Source organism: Caenorhabditis remanei, chromosome III (assembly GCF_010183535.1).
Source record: "Caenorhabditis remanei strain PX506 chromosome III, whole genome shotgun sequence".
In the NCBI taxonomy this organism is placed as follows: domain Eukaryota; kingdom Metazoa; phylum Nematoda; class Chromadorea; order Rhabditida; family Rhabditidae; genus Caenorhabditis; species Caenorhabditis remanei.
The window spans coordinates 11,452,793-11,479,251 of NC_071330.1; the positions used below are offsets into that span (position 1 = coordinate 11,452,793).

The 26,459-nt window shown below is 39.5% G+C and overlaps 8 protein-coding genes across 8 annotated transcripts; 5 read left to right on the plus strand and 3 right to left on the minus strand.

Moving 5' to 3' along the window:
- Positions 1-299: 299 nt before the first annotated feature.
- Positions 300-3,492, minus strand: GCK72_010806 (uncharacterized protein; the record flags this gene model as incomplete). The annotated part of the gene is made up of 4 exons (XM_003111573.2): positions 300-437; positions 1,380-1,457; positions 2,011-2,497; positions 3,371-3,492. The coding sequence occupies 4 exons, from the start codon at positions 3,490-3,492 to the stop codon at positions 300-302; spliced, it is 825 nt and encodes a 274-aa protein (XP_003111621.1).
- A 976-nt stretch (positions 3,493-4,468) lies between these two features.
- GCK72_010807 (uncharacterized protein) lies at positions 4,469-5,763 on the plus strand (the record flags this gene model as incomplete). Its single annotated transcript, XM_003111757.2, has 3 exons — positions 4,469-4,534; positions 4,584-4,803; positions 5,540-5,763. 3 exons carry the CDS (start codon positions 4,469-4,471, stop codon positions 5,761-5,763), a joined length of 510 nt encoding a protein of 169 aa, XP_003111805.2.
- A 2,740-nt stretch (positions 5,764-8,503) lies between these two features.
- On the plus strand, positions 8,504-13,237 carry GCK72_010808 (uncharacterized protein; the record flags this gene model as incomplete). The annotated part of the gene is made up of 11 exons (XM_053728046.1): positions 8,504-8,725; positions 9,059-9,274; positions 9,352-9,570; positions 9,632-9,766; positions 10,288-10,422; positions 10,469-10,771; positions 11,266-11,415; positions 11,465-11,561; positions 11,608-11,962; positions 12,387-12,576; positions 13,187-13,237. 11 exons carry the CDS (start codon positions 8,504-8,506, stop codon positions 13,235-13,237), a joined length of 2,073 nt encoding a protein of 690 aa, XP_053587623.1.
- A 748-nt stretch (positions 13,238-13,985) lies between these two features.
- On the plus strand, positions 13,986-14,284 carry GCK72_010809 (uncharacterized protein; the record flags this gene model as incomplete). Its single annotated transcript, XM_053728047.1, has 2 exons — positions 13,986-14,074; positions 14,146-14,284. The coding sequence occupies 2 exons, from the start codon at positions 13,986-13,988 to the stop codon at positions 14,282-14,284; spliced, it is 228 nt and encodes a 75-aa protein (XP_053587624.1).
- Positions 14,285-14,743: 459 nt separating this feature from the next.
- Positions 14,744-17,417, minus strand: GCK72_010810 (uncharacterized protein; the record flags this gene model as incomplete). The annotated part of the gene is made up of 5 exons (XM_003111598.2): positions 14,744-15,008; positions 15,207-15,351; positions 15,408-16,161; positions 16,233-17,309; positions 17,358-17,417. 5 exons carry the CDS (start codon positions 17,415-17,417, stop codon positions 14,744-14,746), a joined length of 2,301 nt encoding a protein of 766 aa, XP_003111646.2.
- GCK72_010811 (uncharacterized protein) lies at positions 15,933-20,221 on the plus strand (the record flags this gene model as incomplete). Its single annotated transcript, XM_003111485.2, has 4 exons — positions 15,933-16,100; positions 17,535-17,633; positions 19,880-20,022; positions 20,080-20,221. 4 exons carry the CDS (start codon positions 15,933-15,935, stop codon positions 20,219-20,221), a joined length of 552 nt encoding a protein of 183 aa, XP_003111533.2.
- An 801-nt stretch (positions 20,222-21,022) lies between these two features.
- Positions 21,023-22,105, minus strand: GCK72_010812 (uncharacterized protein; the record flags this gene model as incomplete). Its single annotated transcript, XM_003111488.2, has 3 exons — positions 21,023-21,205; positions 21,366-21,822; positions 21,882-22,105. 3 exons carry the CDS (start codon positions 22,103-22,105, stop codon positions 21,023-21,025), a joined length of 864 nt encoding a protein of 287 aa, XP_003111536.2.
- An 853-nt stretch (positions 22,106-22,958) lies between these two features.
- On the plus strand, positions 22,959-25,623 carry GCK72_010813 (uncharacterized protein; the record flags this gene model as incomplete). Its single annotated transcript, XM_053728048.1, has 4 exons — positions 22,959-23,777; positions 24,126-24,712; positions 24,833-25,324; positions 25,383-25,623. The coding sequence occupies 4 exons, from the start codon at positions 22,959-22,961 to the stop codon at positions 25,621-25,623; spliced, it is 2,139 nt and encodes a 712-aa protein (XP_053587625.1).
- Between the last annotated feature and the right edge of the window lie 836 nt (positions 25,624-26,459).

Below are 26,459 nucleotides of genomic sequence, written 5' to 3' on the forward strand. Positions count from 1 at the left end.
ATCTAGTTTTGTATCAATATTCCTCATTGATTTCAAAATCTACAAATTTATTCAAAATCAAATAATTATTACAAAAACCGGTAAGCTCGAAATACAATTTTTAAAATCTGATCCCAAAATTATTACAATTACAAAAAGAGAAGAGAAATATGAAAAGAATATAGTGCAAAAAGAAAGAGACCTAAAACCGAGTACTTTTCTGAAATTGACCTATTCGAATTGTTTCGTAAAAATCAATACTGACAAAAAGCATTTGAAAATCTATATCATTCGAATTTCAGTTAGAGAGATGGAGAGATTTAGAGTTTAGTTGCCATAATGAACATGACTCCTTCTCCATCCAAAACGTATTTCTTGGCGTTTGCAACGTCGAGTCCAACGGCGACGAGAGCATCGAGAATCATTTGTTCACGGAGGTTGAGGAGATGGAAGATGGTCTGGAAATGGGATAAAATGAGGAAAACTTGATGCACTTTTTGATAGCTAGCTTTTTTTATGTTATGTGTGTTCGAAGTTAACAAATTAAGCATTTTCAAACTTTGAGAGTCTACAGTACCGGTCAAAAGGTTGTAAACTTCGGCCGTTTTCAGTTGAAAATGTCCAACTTTGAGAGTGTGTCGTCGCAATAATGTTAGTCCGATCAAATAGATTTTAATGAATTATACAGATCAAAAGTAGAGCTTCATTTTTGTAGTTTACAACTTTTTTGTACGAGCATTCCCTAGCAAATTACATGTCGACAAAGTAATTTCTCCCTCACATCGTCCCATTTCAGTGCAAAATAGAGTGGTTTTTGAGCTGTCCCCTTTAAAAGACCATAACTCTCTAGAGAGTGACCGTACAAAAAGTTGTTAACTACGAAATTAAAGCTCTATTTTTGATCTGTAGGATCCAATAAAAACCAACTAGGTGTGACAATCAGAATTACCATGAAACACTCTTAAAGTTGGGCAAATTCAAATGAAAACGGCCAAATTGTATATCTTACTGCACGGTACTGTATAAAGTTACGATATCTTATGTCAACAAGGAAAATGTGTGAAACATTATTATTATCATTTCAGTATTTTACAATTAATTACTAGAGATTATGGTTTTGAAGTTACTGTAATTTCGCTGAACCCAGTTGTTTTCAGTTCAACACATTCGTTTCTCCTTTCATTCAGGACCTTTGACTCAATGCGTCTATATCTCTGTTTTCTTTCATCCTTTCTCTTTCCCGTCATAAAATCAACAAAACCCTGCTCTCCCTATCAATATATCCTCCGGATATCTCCTCTTTCACTCTATCATTGACGCAATTGCTTTGACCTCTGGCAAAGATCGAGCACACAGATCAAATTACCAGCTCCCGTTTCTCATCTCATCCCCTGACCAACCTGTCTTCCAGAATTATATTCATCGTCCTCGAGCACCGAACCAAGAACGAAACGACCACCAGAACGCAGATGTCTCATCTGAAACCAATCAAATACATATTTTTTGATTCGTTTTCTTCTTAAGAGTCGTTGCCTCATTTTTCGAAAAACGACACTTTACAACTTGAAAAATAGAGGAAGAGGAGATTCAGAAGACATCTGTTTCTCTTCTTCTTCTCGGATGGCACGGGAAAATTGAGAAAATCGAAGAGAGTGTAAAGAGGAAGCGAACACTGAGAAAAGGGATAGATCAAATTGCGAATGAAGAAGAATACTGTAGTTTTAGTGATCTTTGTGTTCAATTTGAGAAATTCAATTTGAGAAACTAAAGTTTATTGGATCTGGAAGAAAGAACAGATGTCTCTGAAATAAAAACTTCCTCAAAAGCTGTCTCAAAAACTTTCGAAACTGCAAAATTGGTCAAATTTTACACATTTTCACAATTGACAACTTTTTAATAGCGAGTTTTCTTCTAGAGTCGTAGACATTCAAAGCGGGGAGCGAGAGAAGAGAGCGCAGAGAAACGAGAGTGTCTGTTTTCTCTGCGCTCTCCCTCCTTCTCGCTCAATTCTCAATTCCCCTATAGACTCACCATATTCTCCACACATTTACAGTACTCCTCATAATTTCGGCATGCACTTTCCAACGTGAAAATCGAGACAAGAACATCCGCCTGCTTTCCAGCCAACTCGGGAACAACCACATTCTGATGGACATCGGCGAAATGAATTCCTCCCGATTTGACCAATCCACGTGCCTTTTCTTCAACTTCTTGACAAACATTTTCAGTCGGAACAGGTCCTCCTTCGGTTCTTTTAATCACTTTGATAGTTGGAACCCAATCGATTGTCTCCTCACGACGGACCCATTTTCGGAGAACATCCAGGTTACGATCCACGTAATCAGCCAAATGGACACGTTTTGCCACGTCACGGAAGCAGAGAGCAGAGTATACGGTAGGTCCTGCGCCGATGTCGAGTAGGGTTTCACGTTCGTTTGGACGCATGGTTTGGAGCATTAATTGGGCGAAGACAGGGAGAGCGAACAGGGAAACACGGGTTCCGTCTTCGATGGCATCTCTGGAAATTGAGGTGTACTGTAGTTTAAATCAGGACATCCAGATGGACACATATCGATTACTGTACTTTTCTAGGCTCCCCTCTCTTTCAGTTAGCTACATTTCGAAATTTTGCGTTTTCGATCTTTCGATAGTTTTGACACAAGAACTCTTTCACTCGTCGTTTGTTCACTTCTCACACAAACAAACACCCTCTTATCTCCCTTTCTTCTCGTTTTTGCTCCTGCAATGAGCTCATAGAGGGAACAGGAGGAGGTAGGATAAACGAAAAGGATCGGTTACATTTCGAGACGTTTTTGATGGGGAAAAGGAGTGAAAAACTAGATAGAAACGCATCATTGTTTCTTGGTTTTAGACGGTTTTTGTTGGACTTTTGAAAATGTTTTTAAGTGGAATGGGAGAGAGAATGAGGGGGACGCAGAGAGGGATGGACATCCGGACAGACAGACAGATAGATTTACAATTTATAGTACACCTGAAGTATACATTTTCAAACGGGTGTATCTTAAAAACTATGAGAGCCATCTAAAAATTGTCAACTACAAAAATAATCTACACAAAATCCCACACTTTTTGTTAGTTGGTAACTTTTTGATAGCTCTTTTCATTTAAGATATCTAGGCGGTTTTCGGTAAAGGGAGGACGCAGAGAGAGCAGACAGTCTAGCTTCTCTTCTCTCTCTCTCTCTCTCTCTCTCTCTCTCTCTCTCTCTCTCAATATCTAGAACAACGAGAATTATAAAACCTGTAAACTCAAAAATAGATGTAATCTAGCCATCTGTTGACATGTCATCAAACTTATGGATACTACAGTAACCTGCTAGATACAGTAACCTTGGCTTGCTACCCATTTTCCAGTAAAAAACCAAACTTACTGGCTGAAATAGAATTGCAGATATGCATCCGGGTCGAATTTTTGTACATAGTCCTCCGGCAGAAGTACAGTATGATTCTCTTCTTCTTCTTGAGGGATGGATTCAGATGGGTGGGTAGACATGAAGAGGTATTTTATTGATAGAGAAGCAGACTGAAATTTAGAAATTTAGACAGTGGTATTGGTGAAAAAGAATAAAAAACGAAGAAAAACGAAAACGAAGCGAACATACAGACTACTGTCATCAAAGTCTCAAAATTTCGGACATCCGGACTCCCCGGACACAAAGACAGATGAAATCCGCAGAATTGCACTTTGCAAAAGCTCATTATCTTCTTTCTTTCTTTTTCCGTATCTCCGTTTATTTTTTCCATCATTTTCATTGTTTACCTATCTCTAGATCTCTGTCAAAATCTGTGTCTGATCTTTTTATTCTACTTTTTCAAATTCCGAATTTTTAATAATATTATGGCTTAAGGAAACCTAAACAGTCCAAGTTTTTCATTATTTTGAAATTCTGATTCATCGGAAAAATAAACAATTAACAAATGAAATCATTTTTTCGGAAGTGAGAGGCGAGTCGACAGAAAATGAGTGTTGAGGATTCTCAGCTCTTTGCAGCAGAGATAGAGCACAAGTGTGTGAGTGCTCAGACTCCGCCCACTTTTTCGGAGCCGAGAGAGAGTGGAGAGACGGAGAGATGAAAAGGGATTTCCCGGGAGCGGGGGAACTAATGGGGAGCCAGACGATGGATTGGGGGGATATGGAGCACAGAGTACGAAGAGCAAAGGGTAGAGATTTTTATGATGAGGGGAGATGGATTGGTGTCTGTGTGTGTATGTTGGAAGTGACGGATTGGACATGGCTCGAACATCTGTTTTCAGCAAAAAATTCATGTGATCTTTCATACTTTTCTGCAAAAGGTTGGATTTCCCAGCTATTGTTGTGAATACAATACATAGGTTTTCAGAAAGTCGAAGAATTTTTGTGCTTTGATAGGGCATTCATTCTATGTAGATGTGTGATGACGGTTATCAACAAAAGAATAGAGATGTATTTAAACAGATCAAAAAGAAACTAGAATCATTCGATTCCCGAAATGAGGGTCGCTTTCATCCTTCTAATCTTGATTGGTCTAGGATGCTGTTGCTCAATATTCCCTCTTGTAAGAATATCAAACGACTATTGTCTATGAATATAGTTAAACTTTTCAGACTTCAGGATGCTGGAAACTTCCTGAAAGTATCATTTCAACTGCGTTGAATTCCACTATTCCACTGGTTCAAAAAACAGCTAAAGCCGATCTTTGTGCTGTCGAGCACGTACTGAAATCCACGCCTACAATTGTTGAGGTGATATCGAGAATGGTTCAGGACACAAGCAATAATGTTATTAGCACCGTTCATCAGCTGATTCGCAATATTGATGACACCGGTTAGTTCTGAAAATAGAAATGAAAGCCTTGGAAGTAACGTTACGCCATGGTCTCCTACAAAACTTTTCTTGGCTCTTGAGAAAAAGCGGAAAATGTGCTGAAAACTAGCCGTGTTGAACTCAAATCGAAAATTGGGATATATATTTTTGGTTTTGCACCAGGAATATTCATTTCACTTTAATAATGATCAGGTCGAAAATGTCTACAAACCCATGGAAAAAGTTTTCCAGAAATGTCGTAATTAGGTATACGGTACCTCAGCTGACTGAATATTGGTTGAGAATATAATGTATCGGAACATAAAAGGATTTCCAGACGTTTTTTCAGAGCTAAACGATCACTAACAACTTGTTCGACAAAAATATAGCTCATGAACAACAAATAGTCAATTATATTTCCTCAAATTCGGTCAAGCTTCTTGGTTTTTCTGTTTCGCGTTCATTGTCTTCAAACGGCTAAAGGAAGTTCATATTACTATTGCATGCCAAAATGTAGGAAATTTTTTCTCTATCAGTTTAAAAATTTTTCAGTCAAATTGATAGGTTTTCCGTAATGCTAGACCGTTTCAAACGTTTGCCCTTCTTTTCTTCAAAAATAGGCAGAGAGAAAATTCAGAATGAACAATCAGATAATGTGGATAAATATTTAGAAATTTTCATGGGTAGGAGACCGGGGCGTAATTACGCCACATTTTGAAACAAATTGAGAACACTGACGAGTATAAGTTAATTGCAGATCTCGTTAAAGCAATTGTCCATGCTGTGAATTCTTTCGCCTCCCAATCATTGCATGAGACAGATGCTACAGTGCTGGAATTGATTAGAGTAGTATCTAAATTATTCGAAGATGTTGAAGAGAATTGTTATGAAGGACTAAATCCAGCTGCTTTTCACATAGAAGGCGCCTGGAATGTTATCGAAGAACTCAAGAAGACAGTGGGAAGTCAAGCGAATATGTGAACAATAAAATATATGTTACTTCTTTTATTACTCATAAGTATCCAAATAAAAATTTATTGAACGCTAACATAAGCCAACTGAAATTCCTCAACAGGTGCATCCGATTTCTTCTCTTTTCTCCGTTTCCACATTTGAATGTATTTCGAATGAACAATGTGAACTGATAGTATCCAAATGAATGGGAGGTAATATGCATTTGTATTGTATCCACCGAAACTTGTTGGAAATTCGGAAGGCAAGTTTAAAAATGGAATTATAATAGTTGTGAGATGGGATATCTGAAATAAACAGTAGACTCGGAAAATGTCAAAAGGGAACTCCAAGCACTTGTAAATTTGGAATTTGATGAAACTTTGGTGGGAGGCCAAAGACCCCTCCAATAGCTCTCACACAAAATATTGGAATCAGCCCGACACTCTGCTCCGAGTTATGGGCTCTCAAAGTTTGGCTCAGATTTAACACAGGAAGCCTCATGTCCTCAGTTCTCAACAGTCCCCAAAAGTTCACTTCTCTCCCTTCTCCACTTTTCCGAGTGGCCGAGGGATGTGTGTCGTGGATATTTTCGGGGACTGTTGAGAACTGAGGAAATGAGGCTTCCTGTGTTAAATCTGAGCCAAACTTTGAGAGCCCATAACTCGGAGCAGAGTGTTGGGCTGATTCCAATATTTTGTGTGAGGGCTATTGGAGGGGTCTTTCGCCTCCCACCAAAGTTTCATCAAATTCCAAATTTACAAGTGCTTGGAGTTCCCTTGTCAGATATCTACTGATTACCAAAATGAAACTTATGTAAAGAAAAGAGTTTATGAAAATTGCGACACTTCTTTCATCTGTTTTTCTGTAACGGAATCTGAATTGGATGGCTAATACTGAAAGTAAAAATATGTCGACGAATAGAATAATTATCTCCAGAAAATCAAATTCCACCGTACTTTCGAAAGCTTTCAGAATGATTAAATCTGAATTGTTGGTTTTTTGAGTTAACTGCACCGATGAGCCTTACAATGACTAGTCGAAATCCTCAAAGCGCCGAATATAAATATGGAAATTCCAAAAATTTGTCGCTGACTCAAATAAGTGTCAAAGTATTTCAGATGAACAGAGTGGATATCAAAAATCAGAAAAATAGATTGGAGAAAAATGATAGAAAGAATTATATAGGTGTTGTAGACAAATGGAAACGAGTTGATAGCGTAGAATATGTTGATGAAGAATTTTTTAGCATGCAGATTGTAGACTGCTATGCAGATGGAACATGAAATTATAGAGCAGTACATATAGATATGGAAAATCAGTAAGTGGGAGAATCGATGTGTCTGGAATGACTTTCAGTTGTGACACACAATGTTTACAAGTACGTGAAAGTGCGCTCTACCGTTACTTAACTAAAACTTTTTAGCTCATTACGATGAAGCGTATTTTCCCCACATTCGACCGAAAAATACCTTTCGATGAAACATTTTATAAAAATAGAGTATAGATAAAATAAGGGGAATCGGAATGTGAATTTTCGATTGATAAAAATATTTCCGGTATTCCTCAAATGAATTAAGCCAAGATGAGGGATCATTAGTATCCCGCTTGACAAGTTGGAGTTGCATGTTTCAAAATGAATCAGTGTAGAATTCTAGCTTATTAGAATTTGGGAAACACCTGTCTTGATTTCTTTTTCTTGATTTTTCTCCCTGAAAAATCACAAATCACATGTTGTGATCTCGAAACTTGCAAGCAGAGTTTTGTTTTACCATCAATTTCTTGTTATAATTTTTCAGCTGATCAACACAGGAAAAAATTCGATCACCCCTTGCAAACATCCCTCTTTTTTCCTCTATTCACTACCCCCTTCCTCCGCATTATGCCTCCCTCTCACCACCCTCAATGTGTACGCACTCGACTAGCCGTACCCATCGTGCAGTCATGTCCGAGTGGTTAAGGAGATTGACTAGAAATCAATTGGGCTCTGCCCGCGTAGGTTCGAATCCTGCTGACTGCGTTAAACTTTTTTGGTTTTTTCTTCCTTTCAAGGAATTCGGAAAACTTTGAAAAGCAGAACGACAAGTAAGACCTGGTGGAATGTGCAGTCATGTCCGAGTGGTTAAGGAGATTGACTCGAAATCAATTGGGCTCTGCCCGCGTAGGTTCGAATCCTGCTGACTGCGAATCCTTTTTGTTTCTTCTGCTTTGTGAAAATATTTCATCATTTCGAGAAAGAAACATTCCAGGTTTTTCAAGAATGAAATAGAAAAAAGGTGTTGGCTTTTTATTTATCAAAAATATATGTTTCATTCTTTTTCGATGCGTCACTTCAGAAGAAGAAGAGACCAACTTTTTGTACCTTATCATTCATTTTTCTTTTTTTTCAAAAAAAAAGTTAAGAACAGCCATGTTGAAATAATTTCTTTTCTTCCGTCCCAATCACTTCTTTTTCTCATTTCTTCTTCTTTCCGTCGGGGAGACGAGAGAGTGATGGAATGTAGAGACGACAGAGAAATAGACAAGTTACAACACATATTTGTATTAGGGCGAGATTGCATCGATTTTCTTAGATCTCAGATGATACTTCTCAACTTGGGAGCTTCCAGCTCGCTCAACTTCAAGTCTTACTGTAGTTTTGTAGTTAGTAGTGTGTCTGCCATTGTGCTTTACCCTTTTCACATCCTGCTATATCGTGTGAATCTTTTAACATAATTATTTATTTTTCCAGGGAAATTTCACCTGAAAAAAACAGAAAAGCAAATGAAAAATGGGTGGATTTTCGATATTCTCTCGAAATACGAAGCCAATATATGCGAAAGTGAGTACGATGGATGCAGATTTAGAGAAGATTGTAATCGAGAAAACATGGACTGGAAGACATTTATTCGAAGCAGTTTGTCGAATTATTGGACTACGAGAAACGTGGTATTTCGGATTACAGTATACGAATAAGAAGAATATTCCGTGTTGGTTGCAGAATGATAAAACGGTGAGTTGGTTCTCTTTTGAGTTGGAAATTATCTGAGAACTCTGAAAAATTTAAGAAAAGTTGAGGAAAAACATGGGGAAATTGGGGGAAAAATTAAAAAAATTAATTCTTTATACATTTCTAATTAAAAAAAAGAAACCTTTTAGTAAGAATTCAAAAACAATGCCAAAAATCAAATGATCCATCTTTAAAACTTCCAAATTTGTCCATTTTATGAAAAGTACATCTGGACCAACATACTGACAGATAAATTGTCAAAAATATTAAACAAATATTTAGAAAATAAATTCAACTTCAAATCTGAAATAAATAAATAAACCTTTTTGTTTCCAGATCTGTGGCCAAGACGTGCAAAAAGATCCCTCTGATGCAAGTTTCCATTTTCTCTTCCTTGTAAAATTCTATCCAGAAGACGTCGAACCGGAGATTATTCTAGATGTCACTCGACATTTGTTTTTTCTTCAAATTCGAGAAGCAATTCTTTCGATGAATTTATACTGTTCGCCAGAGGCATCTGTGTTGTTGGCAAGTTTTGCAGTGCAGGCGATGGTGAGTTCTTTTTTTAATTTAACTTTTGGGAGTCAGGTGGTTTTCTGGACATCTAGACCAAACTCTGATATTTCCAGCACGGCGACTGTACAGAAGAAGTCGGACCCATCGATCTGGATAAGCACTTACCAAAAAGTGTGATAGATCAGTATGATATGAGTGCAGATATGTGGAGAGATCGAATTAAAAGATGGTGGTCTCGAAATGCAGGACAATCAAGAGAGGAAGCGGAGTTGGAGTATTTGAGGGTGGCTCAGGATCTCGAAATGTATGGAATACTCTATTATCCCATTTGCGTGAGTTTTTTCGCTAAATTTTGGAGAAATCAGCTTGAAAAACTGGTTTTCACTATTCCAGAACAACAAAGAAACAGACCTACATCTTGGAATATCAGCACAAGGATTGGGGATTTACAAGGGTGTCAATCGGATAACACCTCGACCGTTTTTCAGTTGGAGTGAGATCAAAAATATTCAATTTAAGAATAAAAAGGTGAGTTGTTTGGAGAGAGCTACAGTACGACAGGGTACGGTAGCTTCTAGGAGAAGTTTCCAGGGAGCACACATGCAACGGACCGGGCCATGACAAAAATTTTCGCGGCCCGGGGTTTGAAATTCAAAAATTATTTTGAACTAAATTTTGAACGGAAATTTGAACTTTTTTTCCAAAAATGTCGAATTTTTTCGATACTTCAGAATTCAATGAAAATCTAGTTATGCATCGTGTAAATGTAAAATTTCTGAAAAATTCAAAAACTTTGGTAAAAAATAGGCACTTTTTCTTGAATGAATGTTTCTAACGGCGCGGCCCAGGCCGAAAATTGGCAAGTATGTCTGGGAGTACTGTATCGTAGAACTACAGTAATACAACGTTACTACAAAAACTCAGATTACTGTCATTCGATGTCTCCCTAACTACAGTACCTCTGAGACTAGAAAAAACTATATGCTACAGTAACCTATGACTGCTTAATATACAGTAACCTTCAAACTACAGTAATCCAACTCTTTCAGTTCCACATGAAAACCGTCGACAAATCGACAATATCTTTCCGATCACGAGAGACATCGATCGATTCTTCAATTCTTGATTTATGTATTGGAACTCATAATCTATATTTGAGAAGGAGGCAACCAGACACTCTAGAGGTACATCCGAACACACAGACACACAGATAGACACTCCTAATTTCAGGTTCAACAAATGAGATCACAAGCGAAAGAAGACAAGCAGAGGAGGTCAGCCGAACAAGCGAAGATGGCAATTGAAAGGAAGGAGAGGCAACAAATGGAAAAAGAATGCAAAGAACTGAAACAACAAGTGGAATTGATGACAATGGAACTCATGAAAGCGCAGGAAAATATACGAAAAGCTGAGGAAGCGAACGATCAGTTGGCTGAGAAAGCGAGGCATTCGGAGCATGAGACTCTCATGTTGTACAAACAGAAATCAGAAGTCGAGGCAGAATGTAATCGTCTGAGTATGAACAATATGAAGGTTAGTTGCTTTTGGAATCAATTGGAAGAAGGAGGGAATTTGAAAAAAAAAGTTCAATCCCATTTTGAATTCAGTTTCTGGAATGTTAAAAAATTGGACATCCGGATAAACCGACAATAATACAGATATCATCTTGGGATATTCTCACGTCTGTATGTGTGTCAGATTGTCCGATTGTCTTCAATTTTGTTTTTTTTTTTCGTAAAAAGAGCTCTTTCTGTGTGTCGATTGTCCTGATCAAGCCTGATCGGATAGTTTTAGAAAAAAAAACGTTCAAAAATTTTCGGAATTTCTGCTACAATTTCTGCGACAGTTTTCTTGACATTTTTTCGAATTTTTCGGGTTTTTCGGTCAAAAATATTCGAAAAATGTTCGGAAAGGTTTTTCGCACAATCCTGGCCCGGCTGTCTAAGTTCCATCACAAAAAAGTAATGAGACTCACATTTTTAGTTCAAAATTATGTAGAATCATTCAAGAAATCCATGATATTTCAGTCAGAAGAAGCTCTACTCCGAATGGAACGAAAAGCGAGAGAAGCAGAGATTCTGGCGAAACAAATGTCAATGTCATTGGCTGATGTGAGTCTCGATGCGAATCGAAAAGTGACACAATACTCAAGTCAGACTGCTCTTGTTATAGATCCGGTTAGTTTTTTTTGGAAAGGTTTTCCAATAAAATGTTCCACATTTTCAGAGTTGGCACCAACAACAACCAACACAATCTGGACATTCTTCTGGTCATCCTGGGATGACTACCACCGGATCTTACCATCAATTACAGTCACTTGATAGTGAGTTATCGGATAGTCACAGACACGCAGACAGACCTATTTCCAGGCAACGTCCACCCGCAACAAATGATGTCTCGTAGTCTAAACATGCCATCATCCGCCTTCTCCTCCCCGATTCCATCCAATTCCCCACCGAATCAACAACCTCCACATCAACAACATCAGAATCCTCCCCAACAGACACAGATTCCACCTTCAGGCAACAATCCACATCATCATCCACTTCAGACTCAGAATCAGAACCATCAGAATCAGGGAACAGGTGGAGGTGGTGGAGGACAGTCTCATCCGAATCAACAGCCACCTTATTATGGGAGTGGATTGATTGTTCCTCCGCCGGATCCGTCGATTAGTCAGATATTTGAACAGCAGACGATTCTGATAGAGTTGGAGAAATCGAGGTTAGTTTTAATTGGAAAGCGCGGACATCCGGACAAACGGAACACACAGACACATCCTGACACAAAAATACTTGAATCACCGTCTCTATTCCAGTTTAGATGTCCTTTGAAAACTCGAACATCCCTCAAAACATTTTAACGTCCTTTGGGGTCCCAAATATGCTCAAAAATATGTAGACTCCCCCTGATCTAGGAGCTTGCTTAAAATTTTGGAAAAACATGTAACAACGCCAGAGCAAGCGCCTGCTTTTTCAGTGTTCAAAGGACGTCTAAACATCTGAAAGGACGGAAAACAACTATTGCTTGAAAGGAAGTTTTAGTGTTTCAAAGGACGTCTAAGTGTTTTGAGGGACGTTCGAGTTTTCAAAGGACATTTAAACTGGAATAGAGCCGAATCACTGTTCCATTTCCCTCATATTTCCAGAAACGAATACGAAAAACGAGCTCGGATATTTAAAGAGCATCTCGAAGAGCTCCGAGGTGACATAGACGGACTGAAACGAGATGAGAATGTCCAGCAGAATGGAAATATCCAACAACAACATCGAGAGCATGACGCGATTCATGCGCAAAACGTGGCACATGGATTCGATAAGTTTACGACGATGAGAATGGTACGTGGGGTTACTGTAGTGAGTATGTGAGTTGTCGTGGTGCATACACCAAAGCTTACGACAAATTGCGTACTCTTTCAAATCTCTCTTATCCTATCCCCTACTTTCTGCCTACCGTACCTCCTCACTATCATCCAGAAAAAATCAAAAAGCGCGAGTTCGATCGGTTCGTCATGTTCCTCACCGGAACCCTCTGGAACTACCGTAGTCATTACTCGTCAAGGACGACGGCCACGTGTGTCTACAGTATCCTCGACGGGAAGCTCATCGAGCATCATGTCTCACGTGAATGCAATCATTCTCCAACGACAACAGTCGTATGACGTGGCGAGACCCGAATGGGTTGAAGCGGATATTTAGAAGAAGAAGAATGTGAGAGTGTGGTGTGATGGAGAGAGTGCAGAGAAGTTAGAGTGGTGGTGTGCGGTAGAGCGTGATTGCACTAACTTTTCATGTTTCGTACTAATAAGTTTGCGGATATTTGGAAGGGTTATACACCCTGTTTCCTCCGAAATGCCGTGCTTTTTCAAACTTCCGTCAGGTTTTATCGATTGATTGATTGATTGATAAAATTTTAATTTCCGGAAAATATCGATTAATGTGATTTCAGAGTATGCGAGGAACTCCACGACAACGAGCACAAGCTTTCGACGGCATGTAATTGATAAGAGAATGATTATTTTTATGTATCGATTTTCATCAGTTTTAGTCATGTTTTGGTGACAAAAGAAGAGTATAAAGCTAAGCAGCTACCAGAGTATTAAGCAGCGCCCAGTTTTTTTTTTGAAATTTCGAGAGAACGTCATGAAATGAGCAGCGCAGCTGTTAGCACGATACAGTTCTTTTCCATCCGCGCTCTACCGAAACCGAAGAAAATTGTGTGCGAAATTGAGAGACTCTGAGATAAAGAGACATTTCTCATGGGAATTTCGGTGGAGCGCACTTGTAAGAAATGTGTCGAGCTAATATGCAATAGAGCATTGCTCACCGGCTCGCCAATTTTGCATCTCCGAGAGGGCGCTGCTTATTTTCTGGTAGCTGCTTAGCCGTCCTACTGTACCCTTTCCCGTTTTTTTCAGTTTTTAATTTACTGCTCCCCCGACCGAAAACCCGAGATACCAATTTGTTCTGTTTTCCCCCATTTTCAAAGTGCTCATTTCCATTTTTTTCCCGCCACAAATTTCTATTGATGAATCGATTTTTAACTTTCCAGAGAACGCGTACTTTCATTTTCAGTTTTTGTTTTCTTGGCATATTATGTATATAATGCATATCTGATAATGAAGATTTATATTTTTCAGACGAGAAAAAATTTGATTTTTTAAAGATTTTTGCAAAATGACTGCGGTTTATCTTTTTGTTTTTTTTCTCTAAAACTACTCTTTTTGAAAATCGAAAATTTCAGAGAAATGGAGAAATTCAAGGTGTTTGTGTATGGAACACTGAAAACTGGAGAGCCGAATCATAAGGTTTTGTCGGAAACTGAGGGAGAATATCGGTGTGTTTTTGGTATTTCAGTTGATCTGTACATCCGGATGTCTAAATCACCAAAATGTGTGATTTTTCCAGATTCATCTCCGCCGGCACGACCATCGAAAAGTTCCCTCTCGTCGTCGGAACCAAATACAACATTCCATTCCTTTTGGATGATGCTGGAACTGGAAATGTGAGTTTTCTCTCGCGTAAATTACAACCAGAAAATTCATGAACCGATCGACGAAAAGTGTGAATAACCAAGGCAAAGAAAAAACAAGAGAGCCGTGAAAAAATGAATATAAATTTGGGGGTTAAAAACAAGAAAAAAATGGTTATGCGCTCGGTTAAAAATTTGGGGAAAAAGTACAGAAAGTAAAAAAATCAGGGGGAGAATGTGAGATTTTTTTGATAGGATTTTTAAATTTTTTGAGATAGAGATACTGTAATTTCCTTCTTTTGATAATCCGGGGGACTGTGAGATAGGGGGAAAAGGGGGCGGGGTCTAGCCAAATAGTAGAGGGTAGAAGGGGGAACGAAAGATACAACTATCTAGAAAAAATAATAGAAAAACAAACAAAATTATACAAAAAACAGAGAAATATAGGCGGGGTTGAGAGAATCTTTACATACACTGTGTGGAGGGAAATATTGAGAAAAAGTTAGGGAAAAAATAATTGAAATCGAGAAAACATTATTCCCCACACATTTCAGCTTTCTCATAATATTTATTCGCCAATTTTCCATTCATCGCCTCCATCGCCGCCTCGGCAGCCTCATTGAACAGACAGTAGGCTCGTTCGAAGTCTTGATTCAGTCCGTATCCGCCTTCTTTATACATTTCAGCCATTTTAGCGAGAATTTCATGACGAGAGAGTGGAGAAAATGAGGAGAACGTTGTCTTTCCACTGCCCTCTGCATCCGGTTCTTCGTCTTGGAATCCGACGACTCGTTGATACCTGAAAGAGGCAGAGCTTAGCTTTTCGCGAAAAAGGCAAATTTTCGGTTAGAAATTCTGAAAAATCATCAGAAAGGGGCTCATTTTCGATGAAAAATTGAAAAAATTTGGAAAAAAGTGTCATTTTTTGAAGTCGGGCCTTCGGGCCAAAAACTTTCCAAGGCCTGGGTCTTGACAAGTATGCTTGAAATGAGCTTACCAATCAATAGACTTCTTGTAATCGGTACTACGATTCGGACCGAGTCGTTGACCGGTCTCATAAGCGTGAGCCATGTAGAGCATTGCTCCTTTATCGCCCATTTCAGCGGCGATTTCCATTAGATCCGAGCCGAACTCTTCAAGGTCTGAAATGATGGATTGTTATCGGATGTTTTAGAATTCTGTGTCTGGATGTCCTCACCTCGAATTCCATTATCTTGCTCTCCGAGCCCATTCGGGAACAAATCATCTACAGTAACCTCCTTCAACAACTCGTGTGGCAATTCCAAAACAATATGGGCCGACGTCAACACTGCCTCCAGAATTCCACATTTTCTTGCGATATCCAAATGGAAAATGGCCGATTGTTTATCGTATTTAATCGGAGCTCTCGCATCATTTTCACTTCCATTTCCATCCAACATCTCCTTCTGCTCTGAATCCATTTCAATGAATCGTCCGAGCTCGTGATATCTCGCCAAGTCGATATGAATCTGCCCGAGAACTGAGAATTGATGTCCGGTGACTTGCGGTGGAGCTTCCTCATCGTTCTCCTGATTCTGAGCGGCCATTTGTTGTAATTGGAGTGATAGAATATTGGCTGGGACTGATTGCTTTCGAAGAACCTTCCAGAATTCGTTTTTCTCAGTATCCCTAGTTTGACGTGACGAATTCATTGAATACGTTCCAACAGAACTTCTGAAGCTGTCATGTCTCTGACGAAGAGATGCCATATCCACGAATCCACACTTCCGTGGGCGGTGAGACGTGGATTCATCTCCAGATGACCGTGTGGAAATACTCATTCGACTACGACGACTTTTGGAGCTGTTTCCAGATTTCTCACTTCTCGGATAATCCTCTTCTTCTTCGTCTTCCTCGTCATCCGAACATGGTTCGCAGAGTTGTTCGACGACTGGAATACATTCTGGGCAGACGCAGTCTTCGTTGTGAATCTGAAACAAGAGAAAACTGTTAAATTGAAAAAAAAATCCGTGATTTTTTTTTCGATAAAAAATCTACCCACCTTTATCGAAAGATCAGTGCTGGAATGATTCAACGTTTGTCGTTTTCTCAATTGATCCATTGAAATTCCGTGTTCCACAACTTGAATACATTCACTCGACACTCGATTCCTACGTGCCTCGAATACGGTTGGCGCGGCGACACACGACTTTTTCTGTCTCGCAGCCACCGACATCGCGTGCTCCGTCGCTTCGATTTCCGGTGGTGACAACTCGAAATTCGACAAATCCATCGTTTCACAAATATCATTGCATCGATGCGAGTGGAAGAATAGAGCCATTCCACGTGTTCCCAGATTTCCGTCACCATAATCTGTTCCGACTACAGTATGAATTTGAGGGTCAGTGTAGAGGTCTCCAACTCCTTGAATGTCGACAACCATCATCTGATGTCCAGAACGTTCGAATGTGAAATGAGAGAACGCTTGTGGTGTGAGACGGGCGGCGTTGGAGACGAACCCAGAATTCGAGTTATATTTGATATACTTTCCCTCGATGAAATGTTCCAAATGATACAACGGAGAATCCTTGACATCAATCAGTTCGATAACACACATCTGAACAATGTCAATCTTTTTCGGAGGATTGTATCGATTGAACTCTTCTGCCCACAATTTTGCGTCCATCTGAAGTCTGACGTCATCAAAAAGAACTCTCCGATCGACTTGACATATATATCTTTTCGCAACATAATTACTGCTCCAATCCCTTGTTGATCCATGCACTGAACACTTCTTCAATCGATAGCATTCTCTCATTGCCCCTCTGGCAAAACTATCCGGATGTATCCGAACATCAACTATATCCTCTGTCCATTGTTTTCTGATTGCAGAGTATCTATATCTCTTTGCTCTCTGTACTGGATATTCATGAATATTGAATTCATCCCATGGATCCACGTAGTTTGTTCTTGCTCTGCGTGCCGCCTTCCGCCATGTTTCCATCAGATGTCTGACACGAAGTGGATCCATACGTGGCTTCTCCAGAACTTCATTCTCCTCAATGAACACGTCCTCGATGAAATCATCTGTTATTGGAACCATTTTTGAGGCATTCAGAGAGAAGGACCGAGCGGATGTCTGTAACTATTTCGAGGGGTATCTATCATTTTTCACATTAATTTTTACCTGAAATCCCGGCGAATTATCCGGACTATTATCGCTCTCGTTTGTCGTGTCGATCGTCATATTTGCCCAGTGTTTGATTACTGAAAAATTCAAATATTTATGGGAAATCGGTCATCAAATCAAGACAGAACGGAGTACAGAAGTTTGAGTTTTCATACATAAAAACATGTTTTTCAGAACATCGAAGGAGAGCTCTACGAGGTGTGCGCCAAAAAATTGGAGGTGTTGGATGAGTTGGAAGCGTATCCAACACTTTATGACAGGAAGAAAATTGAGGTGAGTCGGGGAATCTGTTTATCTGAGTATCAGAAGTCTGAAACATCTAGACTATTGAGATCCGCTAAGCAGCACATTGAGATTAGATGACTAATTATTGGCTTGAAATTATTGATTAAGCCGCTACCAATCTAATAAAGATGCTACACGATCCCAAAACCTCATGACACTTCCTGTCTTCTCATTTCGAGTCAAAGGTCATTTCTCTTTCGTCAAAAAGCTCTCCCGTCATTCCAACACAACACAAATCGCAATAAATCTATGTCAACTCTTCCTGCTCTTCCATTTGAGAAACCCAGACATCTCTCTCTTCAATTTTTCTTTTATTTCATTCAAAAAACAAAGAGAAATAGAAGTATAGAAGATACACGAGATGAATGTTGTGAACGTGTCAAATGAAAGGAAACTGGAAGGAGAAGAAGGCATTGGGAGGAGGAGGAGAAGCAAACAAACGAATAAACCGTTTTTTGATTTCTGTTTCCTCCCACATCGCTCCGCTCTCTGTGATTTTTCCACGTGTTCTCCCGGGGTGGGGTCAGCTGTTTTCTCCCGGGAAGGATAGAGTTCTTTGATATTTTGATCTGTTTCTTGTTTCGGTGTTCCTATTTTGAACACAGCAGAACAGCTGAGAGAGGACCCGCTAGATAGCGGTTTTTCTGTTGTTCAGCTATGTGAGCCGAAAACTAAATTGTTGATGATTCGGAGCTGTCCAGAAGTATTGACTGCTCTCATACAGAACCGATATAAGTTGTGTCTTTAGCTGTACTCAATAATTCAGCTGATTATTGAAGCTTTTGTATACCGAGAGTCCGAGAGTAAACAGGAGAACTAGATTTTCAAAAGATGATTATCTATTTAGAGAGAGAACGAGGGAGAGTACACAATAATGATGGCACTGTACGTAAATGGCAGGCTGACCAGTTTTTGAAAAATTGGGTGGAATGACAACTTGTAGTTATGGCAAAGCATACGAAGAGATAAATTTTTAATTGGTTTTTTTAAGGACCGCCAAGCTACTCTTCCATGACAAACTTATGACAAATTTGAGATATTTTTATCGGCTAGACAGATCAAGTAATCAAAAGTTCAAATGTCTAGACGAGTGAGTAGCACACAGAATTTTGAATCGAAGAAATACAATATAGAACCATCAGATGGACGGTATATTTCCATGAGAGTTCAAACTTATACTCCGATATTACCAAAGTGTCTAAATTGGAGGCTAACAAGAAGACTATAAAGACAACTAAAAACGTGGTTTAAGTAATCAAATGATAAGACAAAAAAGGGACTTCAGACAAAGAAACAGATAAGAAATAGAACACAATTCATCTTTCGTATCAGTACCCTTCTGGTTCAATGACCTGTCAGAAGACTGAAGAACAGAGAAAAAAACGAAAGAAAACGAATTAGATTTGATGAATTTACTAGTTTCTTCGAATGATAACGACCCCAAAAAACGAGAAAAATTAAACAGAAAACTATCAGAATAATAGTACTCCGAGTCTTCAGGTCAATGGGACCCGGAGTGACCAATATCTCTTATTTTTAACACCAATCAGTTGAAAAAAAGAAGAGAGAAGGAACTACGTGAAGAAATGGAAAATCGGCCATTCTCTCTCTTCCTCTATCTCTCTTCTTTTTGCCAGAAAGGCATAGAAGAATGAAGAAAAGTGGAGAAGACGAGAAAGAATCAAGAGACAATAGAGAGATGAGAGACGCAGAAAAGTTGGGAACAGAGTGTAAAGGCAGAAAGAGAGCCAAAAGGGAGAGGGAGAGTAGGGAAGGGAACACTTTATTTTTGTGTCTTGGCTGAAAGCCGAGTCTTAAATTATAGGTTTAGAGGGATTAGCTAGGAAAAAGGATGAAGGAAATAGTGTCTTCAAGCTACTGTAGAAAATGAGATTGCAATTTTGAAAAAAGGCGTCGTTGAAGAGAAGACTGGAAATGACCATGACCAGAAAGTAAAGGCTATTTATAGGCTATGGTACAGCTTCGAAATGAATAGTTATGCCTGCTGTCCGAAAACTTAGCGATATTTAGCCGAACCTTTGAATCTTATTGAACTCACACAAAAACGAAGCCAATTACAGAAAAGAAAAAACAAAAACATGTACGCTTACATCGTAAATTTTCCTTCTCTCCTGTCAACCCAAAAGCTATAAATATCATATGATTCATTCTTTTTCTCCCAAAACGAAACAGCAAACATTCTCAAGATATTCCAAAAACATTCCCTTTTTTAGATCAAACTCTCAACTGATGGCTCCATTGACCACGCCTTCATCTACTTGCTCAAAAGCTGGCGCGCGGATCTTCTAAAGACGTCTTCTGAGATGATGTCGAGCTATTCGAGTCTCGGAGCTCATGGAAGACAATATGTCGACAGGTTAGTAGCAAGGACTGGCGGTGTTGATGAAGCCCCGCCTATTTTTGAGATTTCCAGATACCTGAGAGCCAAAGAAATGCTCGAGGATCTTGACGGAGGTGCCGCGAATCTGTACCATGAGATTCTGGGGGCGGAGCATCCGATGTACCTTGAGTTGACTCGGCAGAAAGCAGAGTTCGACTTGAAGAGTCGTGAATAGAAAGTGAGCGGGCTCTTTCAGTAAATCAAGAGGTACAAAAACAAAATCTAAATTTTGAAATTGTTTCAGCGAGAACGTGACCAACGAGGAGGATATGTATCAATCCATGTGATATTATTGATAGCTGATAATTGTGATGCTGAATAAATGAATAATAATTTTGGGATTCGAATCCTCTACATACAAAAAAAACAAACCAAACACGAAATAGGGAATGCAAAAAACTTTTATGGAAACACAAAGGGTTGGAGGTGGAAAACGAAAGAGAAAAAGACACCAAAAGAATAGAATCCAAAAGGGAAAAACAGGGCGGGTGGGGGATTCGAGCCTATATTAATAGAACAAGTTTGGGGGAAAAGTGAGCAGAAGGAGCTCTACAGAAGGGCATTTTTGAATCTTTTTGTCTCGTTTGAAACCGTAATCGACGACATGGACACACATGGGATGAGGGAAAAATCAAGATGGGAATAAATGGCCTTCGAAATGAAATAAGATTTCGAGGTCAGATATTCAGAAAAATGCACGTGATTCTTCCGTCACTCACATGTGGTCTGGTTGTCAGGTACCCTTGAAATTTTCTTCACTGGGCAATCGGAGGTGAGTCGATTCAGAATGAGGAGGAAGAGCAAAAAACAATGAAATGATAAGAAAGAGAAACAAGTTGATAGAGGGAGCGATAGTAAAGGAAAAGGCTACTAAACAGAAAGGAAAGTAGTGAAATACTAACCAAAAGAAGGTAACACAGTGAAAAAAGAAAACAATTAGAAATTTTTAGAAAACGAATTAGAGTATTATAACAAATTAGGCTTGTTGCTTCCTCAAGTGTGGTGGAACGTAAGATCCAGCCTTTGGTGCTCCCAAACTGGCTGCTGGGGCTGGAGCGGCAGCAGCAGAAGCGGAAGAAGCCGACGAAGCAGCAGCAGGTACTGAGGAAGGTGTTGGCTCGGACCGGGTTGGGCCAGCGGTTGTTGCGCTCAACATGCTCTGTAAAAGTAGATTTTGAATTACAAGCGACTATGGACTGATCTGGTTCAAATCCTTTAGTTTTTTGTTCAGTTCAGAGTTCCCCTACGACTTTCACTTCCAAGTTTTTTCGGAAGCTATCCATTGCGAAGATTTTCAAAGTAATCATAAAAAGGTTTACCTTAGCAGCAGCAAGAGCACTTTCACGTCCACTTCCCGAAATAGTTGTGTATGATCGTGGTGGTCCACTTGATGATGGTCCAGAGCTTCCACCAGCGCCGGCCTTCAACCATCCTCCGGGCGACTTGCTCTCCTCCTTTTTCACTTTTTCAATTTTACTAGCATCTGCCAAAGATGGGAACGCGGCGTCGCTGCTCATATCAAAATTAGCAGCTGGTCCTCGTGGTCTGTAGACTCCGCCTCCACCAGGTCTTCTTAATGCTGGTGGCTTGTAAGCAGCTGCCATAGCCTTGTCGGAAATGGTCACAGCTTGTTCGGTCTCTTCAGTAGCCTTCTTTTCGCTGCTCACTTGCCCCCAAGTCTTGGTTTCATGAACTTCACGATCTTCTGGCTCCTCGTTATTCACTTGGTCTTGTTCACTCTCGAGACCCATATCCTTGATTTTCAATCCTTCGAGTCTGGAAAAATGAATTTTTTAAATTTTTTTAATGAGAAATATTGAGAAATCGATACTCACCTTCCTTGACTCTCTCCATACTCGATCCATTCACTTTCTTCAGCTTGATTTGTGGTTTTCTCTTCTTCAACTCGCTTCTCCGGAGCTTCTTCATGCTCATGCTCAAACTCTTCCTGTCGTTTGGCTCTTCGTTCGAGTACTTGACCGACTTCTTCGATTTTCACGGCGGTCTTCTTCTTTTTATCTTTCTTTTTGGCGAAGAAAGCACTCAGATCGTCACTCATCGTGATTTGTTTTGCAGATAGAGTTTGAACTGAAAGAAATGCATATGATTCATAAATCAGGAAGGCCTAAAATCGAAGGTAAAACGAGTGAAACACCTAAAATTGATTTTTGAAGAGCGGAAAGACGACGTTAGAGATGAGAACACACAAAGAACGATCAATGTATTGTCAGTGTACGGCCTGGAAAACGCACAAAAAAGGATGTGAACGCGTTGCAGCACGCAGCGCGTCTATGTGGCAGACGGCTGGTTTTAGCAGGTTTCAGCGAAGAACGAGTTGATGGAATATACGGGAAAACGAAGAAATCAACATTTTTCAATTTTGAAATATGAATTTATAGTTATTTCACAATGGAAAACAGCATATTTCAGCATTGAAACGACCGGAAATGTGGCGTTTCGCAACAAAAAAAATCACGAGAAATGCGCTATCCCAGCTACTGACACATATCATGAAATTCGCTTGCGCACAGCTGGTTTTTTCATTTTTCGTGGGGGGTTTTACAGACTTTTAGCTCAATTTTCAGATGAATTCTCATTTTTCCAGATTTTTTAATTAAAAATTCTTTAAAGAATGTATCTTATCGTTTAACAAATTCTCCAACTTTCGTCTAACACTGCAAAAATGAAATTTTTAGGAGGACTTGTAGTGTATGCTAGAGGAATCGCGCTTGGTGGACGAGCTAACAGCTTCCTTAATCTCCGACCAGACTTATTATCTTCTACTGATCCCTAGTCTCATTCCGGTTTTCATCGTCTTCCACTTCTTCATCTGGCTGGGTAAGATATGGAAAGATATATCAATTTGCTAATTGTTTCCTATTTAGGTAACGAATTCTTCGTCAACAACTAAGATGGCGAACGTTGAGGCGATTCCTGGCTATTTAACAGCCACGTTTCCCACTCTCCCCATCGAAATTAAGGATTATGTCTCCGCAATTTTGAAGGAGAATTCGGATGAGATCACCTCACTCGAAGAGGTCATGGACGCCGTCGGTGAACATCTTCAGGCTTCTGTCGAGAATCTTTGTGAGGTTGGAGCACAGAATGCGTGTCAGCAACTTCTGAAACTTCTTCATGGAGATAACCTTCCGAAGGTGGTGAAACAACAAGAGGCCACAACGAAACGTCTCGAGCAAACTGTTGACATGGCTGCTGAAAACCAGAACTTTGATGCTCTTCAAAGTATTTGGAAGGTTCAATCAAGAGATACTCCAACTACTGTCGATAAGAAGAAACTTGCTAAAGCAGAGGATCGTGCTGCAGCAAAAGCTGAAGCTCGTGCCGACGCTCCGGTTGAACGAAAGAAAAAGAAGAACGAACCATCTGCGACAGCATCGCAAGCTCCGATCCGTGATACTGGAGCTCGCGGAGCAAATGCGAAGGATATTAAGTTGGAAAGTGTGGATATTTCAATTGGAACAAAACAACTTCTCTCGTGTGCTGATGTCACAATGGCATACGGTAGAAGATACGGATTGGTCGGAAGAAACGGAATCGGAAAGACGACACTTCTTAAGATGATCTCCAGTCAGCAGTTGAAAATCCCGTCTGGAATTTCTATGCTTTCTGTTGAACAGGAAGTTGAGGGAGATGATACATTGGTTTTGGATGCTGTTTTAATGTCTGATACAAAGCGACAGTATTTGATTGATCGGGAGAAGACTTTGCAGGTAATAAATAATAGGAAAGCTTGAGAATGACCGGAAATAATAGTGAATCGCTTGTGAAGTTGCCAAAATTTTCCCGAATGCCTTTATTGGCATAACAGTTAAAAATAATGTTCAATGTGATAAATTAAAAAAGACTTTGAATGTTGGAATTGCTTCAGAAAACTTGAAAGTCTCCAAGAATTCATAGCAGTATGTTCGAATTCAACGAATTGCGAATTAATAGAAAAATACATAAATTCCTGGGATACCAGTTCAAAAACAACCGTTACTAGCGAATATTTCTCATTTTTGATTAGCTTCACTCGCAAATCGTTCAATTATTCTAAGCTAAAAACCCTTCAATTTCAGTCTCGCATCAACAAGGACAATATCACAGATGCTGAAAAAACAAAATGGAACGATGAGCTGTCGAAACTGTACGTTGAAATGGAAGCTCTTCAACTCGATAAGGCTCCTGCACGTGCCTCATCCCTTCTTTACGGTCTTGGTTTCACTCCAGATGAACAGAAACGACCAACAAAGGAATTCTCAGGAGGATGGCGTATGAGAGTCGCACTTGCTCGAGCTCTTTTCGTTAAACCAGATCTGTTGTTACTTGACGAGCCGACTAACATGTTAGACATGCGAGCAGTTTATTGGTTGGAAGGGCATTTACAAGGATGGGAAGGAACTATTCTAACAGTTTCTCACGACCGTAAATTCTTGAATGAGATTTGTACGGATATTGTGCATTTGCATACACGCCGGTTGGATCATTACAAAGGAAATTATGATCAATTTGAGAAAACGATGAAGGAGAAATTGACACAACAACAGAGAGAATATGAATCACAGCAACAATTGAGACAGCATACTCAAGAGTTTATCGACAAGTTCAGATACAACGCAAAGAGAGCTCCAATGGTTCAGTCGAGAATTAAGATGTTGGAGAAATTGTAAGTTCTAGAATTTCAGAAAATGAATGTTTGAGATATTTTAAGATTTTTATTTTAAGGTTTAGCTGTTCCCGGTCTCAAAATGGCATCTGGAACACTTTTTGATTTTCTATTTTCCAGACCCGTCCTCCTCCCTGTTGAACTTGAATCCGATATCCATTTCAAATTCCCAGAATGTGAAGTTCTCAGTAATCCAGTTCTCCAATTGGACGAAGTATCATTCCGTTACAATGATGATTCTCCGTATCTTTTCCGTAAACTCAATCTCGGAACTCATGCGAACTCCCGTATTTGTATTGTCGGAGAGAACGGAGCCGGTAAAACAACTCTTCTCAAACTGCTTCTCGATGATCTTCAACCATCCGTCGGACTTCGTAATGTCAATCGTCGTATTCGTATTGCCTATTTCACACAACATCATGTGGATCAACTGGATATGGAGACGTCGGCTATTGAAGTTTTGATGAAGAACCATCCAGGAAAGACTCAAGAAGATTATCGTGCAGCACTCGGACGTTTCGGTCTGGCTGGTGATATGGCACTGCAGTCTGTTGAAACACTGTCTGGAGGTCAAAAGTCTCGCTTGGCGTTTGCTAATTTGGCTCTCATGGCGTAAGTTACCTAATTATCTAAATTTATTCCTTTTCTCAATAAAATATCAAATTTACAGTCCCAACTACCTAATTCTCGACGAACCTACCAATCACTTGGATGTCGAAACTGTCGAAGCACTCGGAAAAGCACTGAATACCTTCAACGGAGGAGTCGTACTCGTTTCTCACGACGAGCAACTCATTGAACTGGTTTGCAAGGAGTTGTGGGTTGTCAAGGATCGTATGGTGACAACATTGGAAGGAGGACTCGAGGAGTACAGAAAACAAGTCTACAAGCAACTTCAATTGACAAATTAAATGTAGTTTTTCCCATTGTTTTTGTTCGGTTGTTTTCTAATGTTTATCCCAGTTATTTTCTTCAATTTAAATTTCTTCCACGTGTTTTTGGTTACTTTAACTTAATTTTTTTATTTGAGAAAATACATATTGTCTTCTGCTTTCGTAGAATGAGACTTGGAAGGGAACGAAAATTGATTTACAAATTGTTTATTTTCAGATCAATCAATTTTTGGAGAGCTCTTGTGCAACTTGGGCGGATGACCCGACATGACGGCAGCGACTGGAGTTTGAATTATAATTTGAATATTTCTTGATCATCTTCAATTGAGAAGCTCTTGTTTTTTATAGATGCGCGTATTGAAATTTGAACTGAAATTGAAAGGAGGTCATCTCGTCTCATCAGAATTATTCAAACTTACTCTATGTTGTATGGTAGGTTAGTTTAATCGTCGGGTTGCATGTTTTGGAATAAATAGTATTGAGAGTGAGAAACCGAGCGGAGTGTGCTGATTACGAAGTGAACTGGAGCAGACGGTTGGCCACGTGCGTGGGTCGTTTCCGTAGTTTTCCAATTATCTATTTTCACGAACAAATATTTTTAAACTATGATGAGAAGGAGACAACACACAGGGAGGACATAATGACTGTTTCACATCTCTAACTCGAGAATATAATTGAATTTTCAGTCGAAATTGGAATTTAATAGATGAGATGATATCGAACGGTTGCTGAAAATCTTTTGAAACAACCTCGAATCTTAAAAAGACAAATCTTAAATAAAGACCGTTCACGATTGAGGCCACTCAACAAATGTCAATCTGAAACCACATGATGGTAATTTAAAGCTCTAGTTT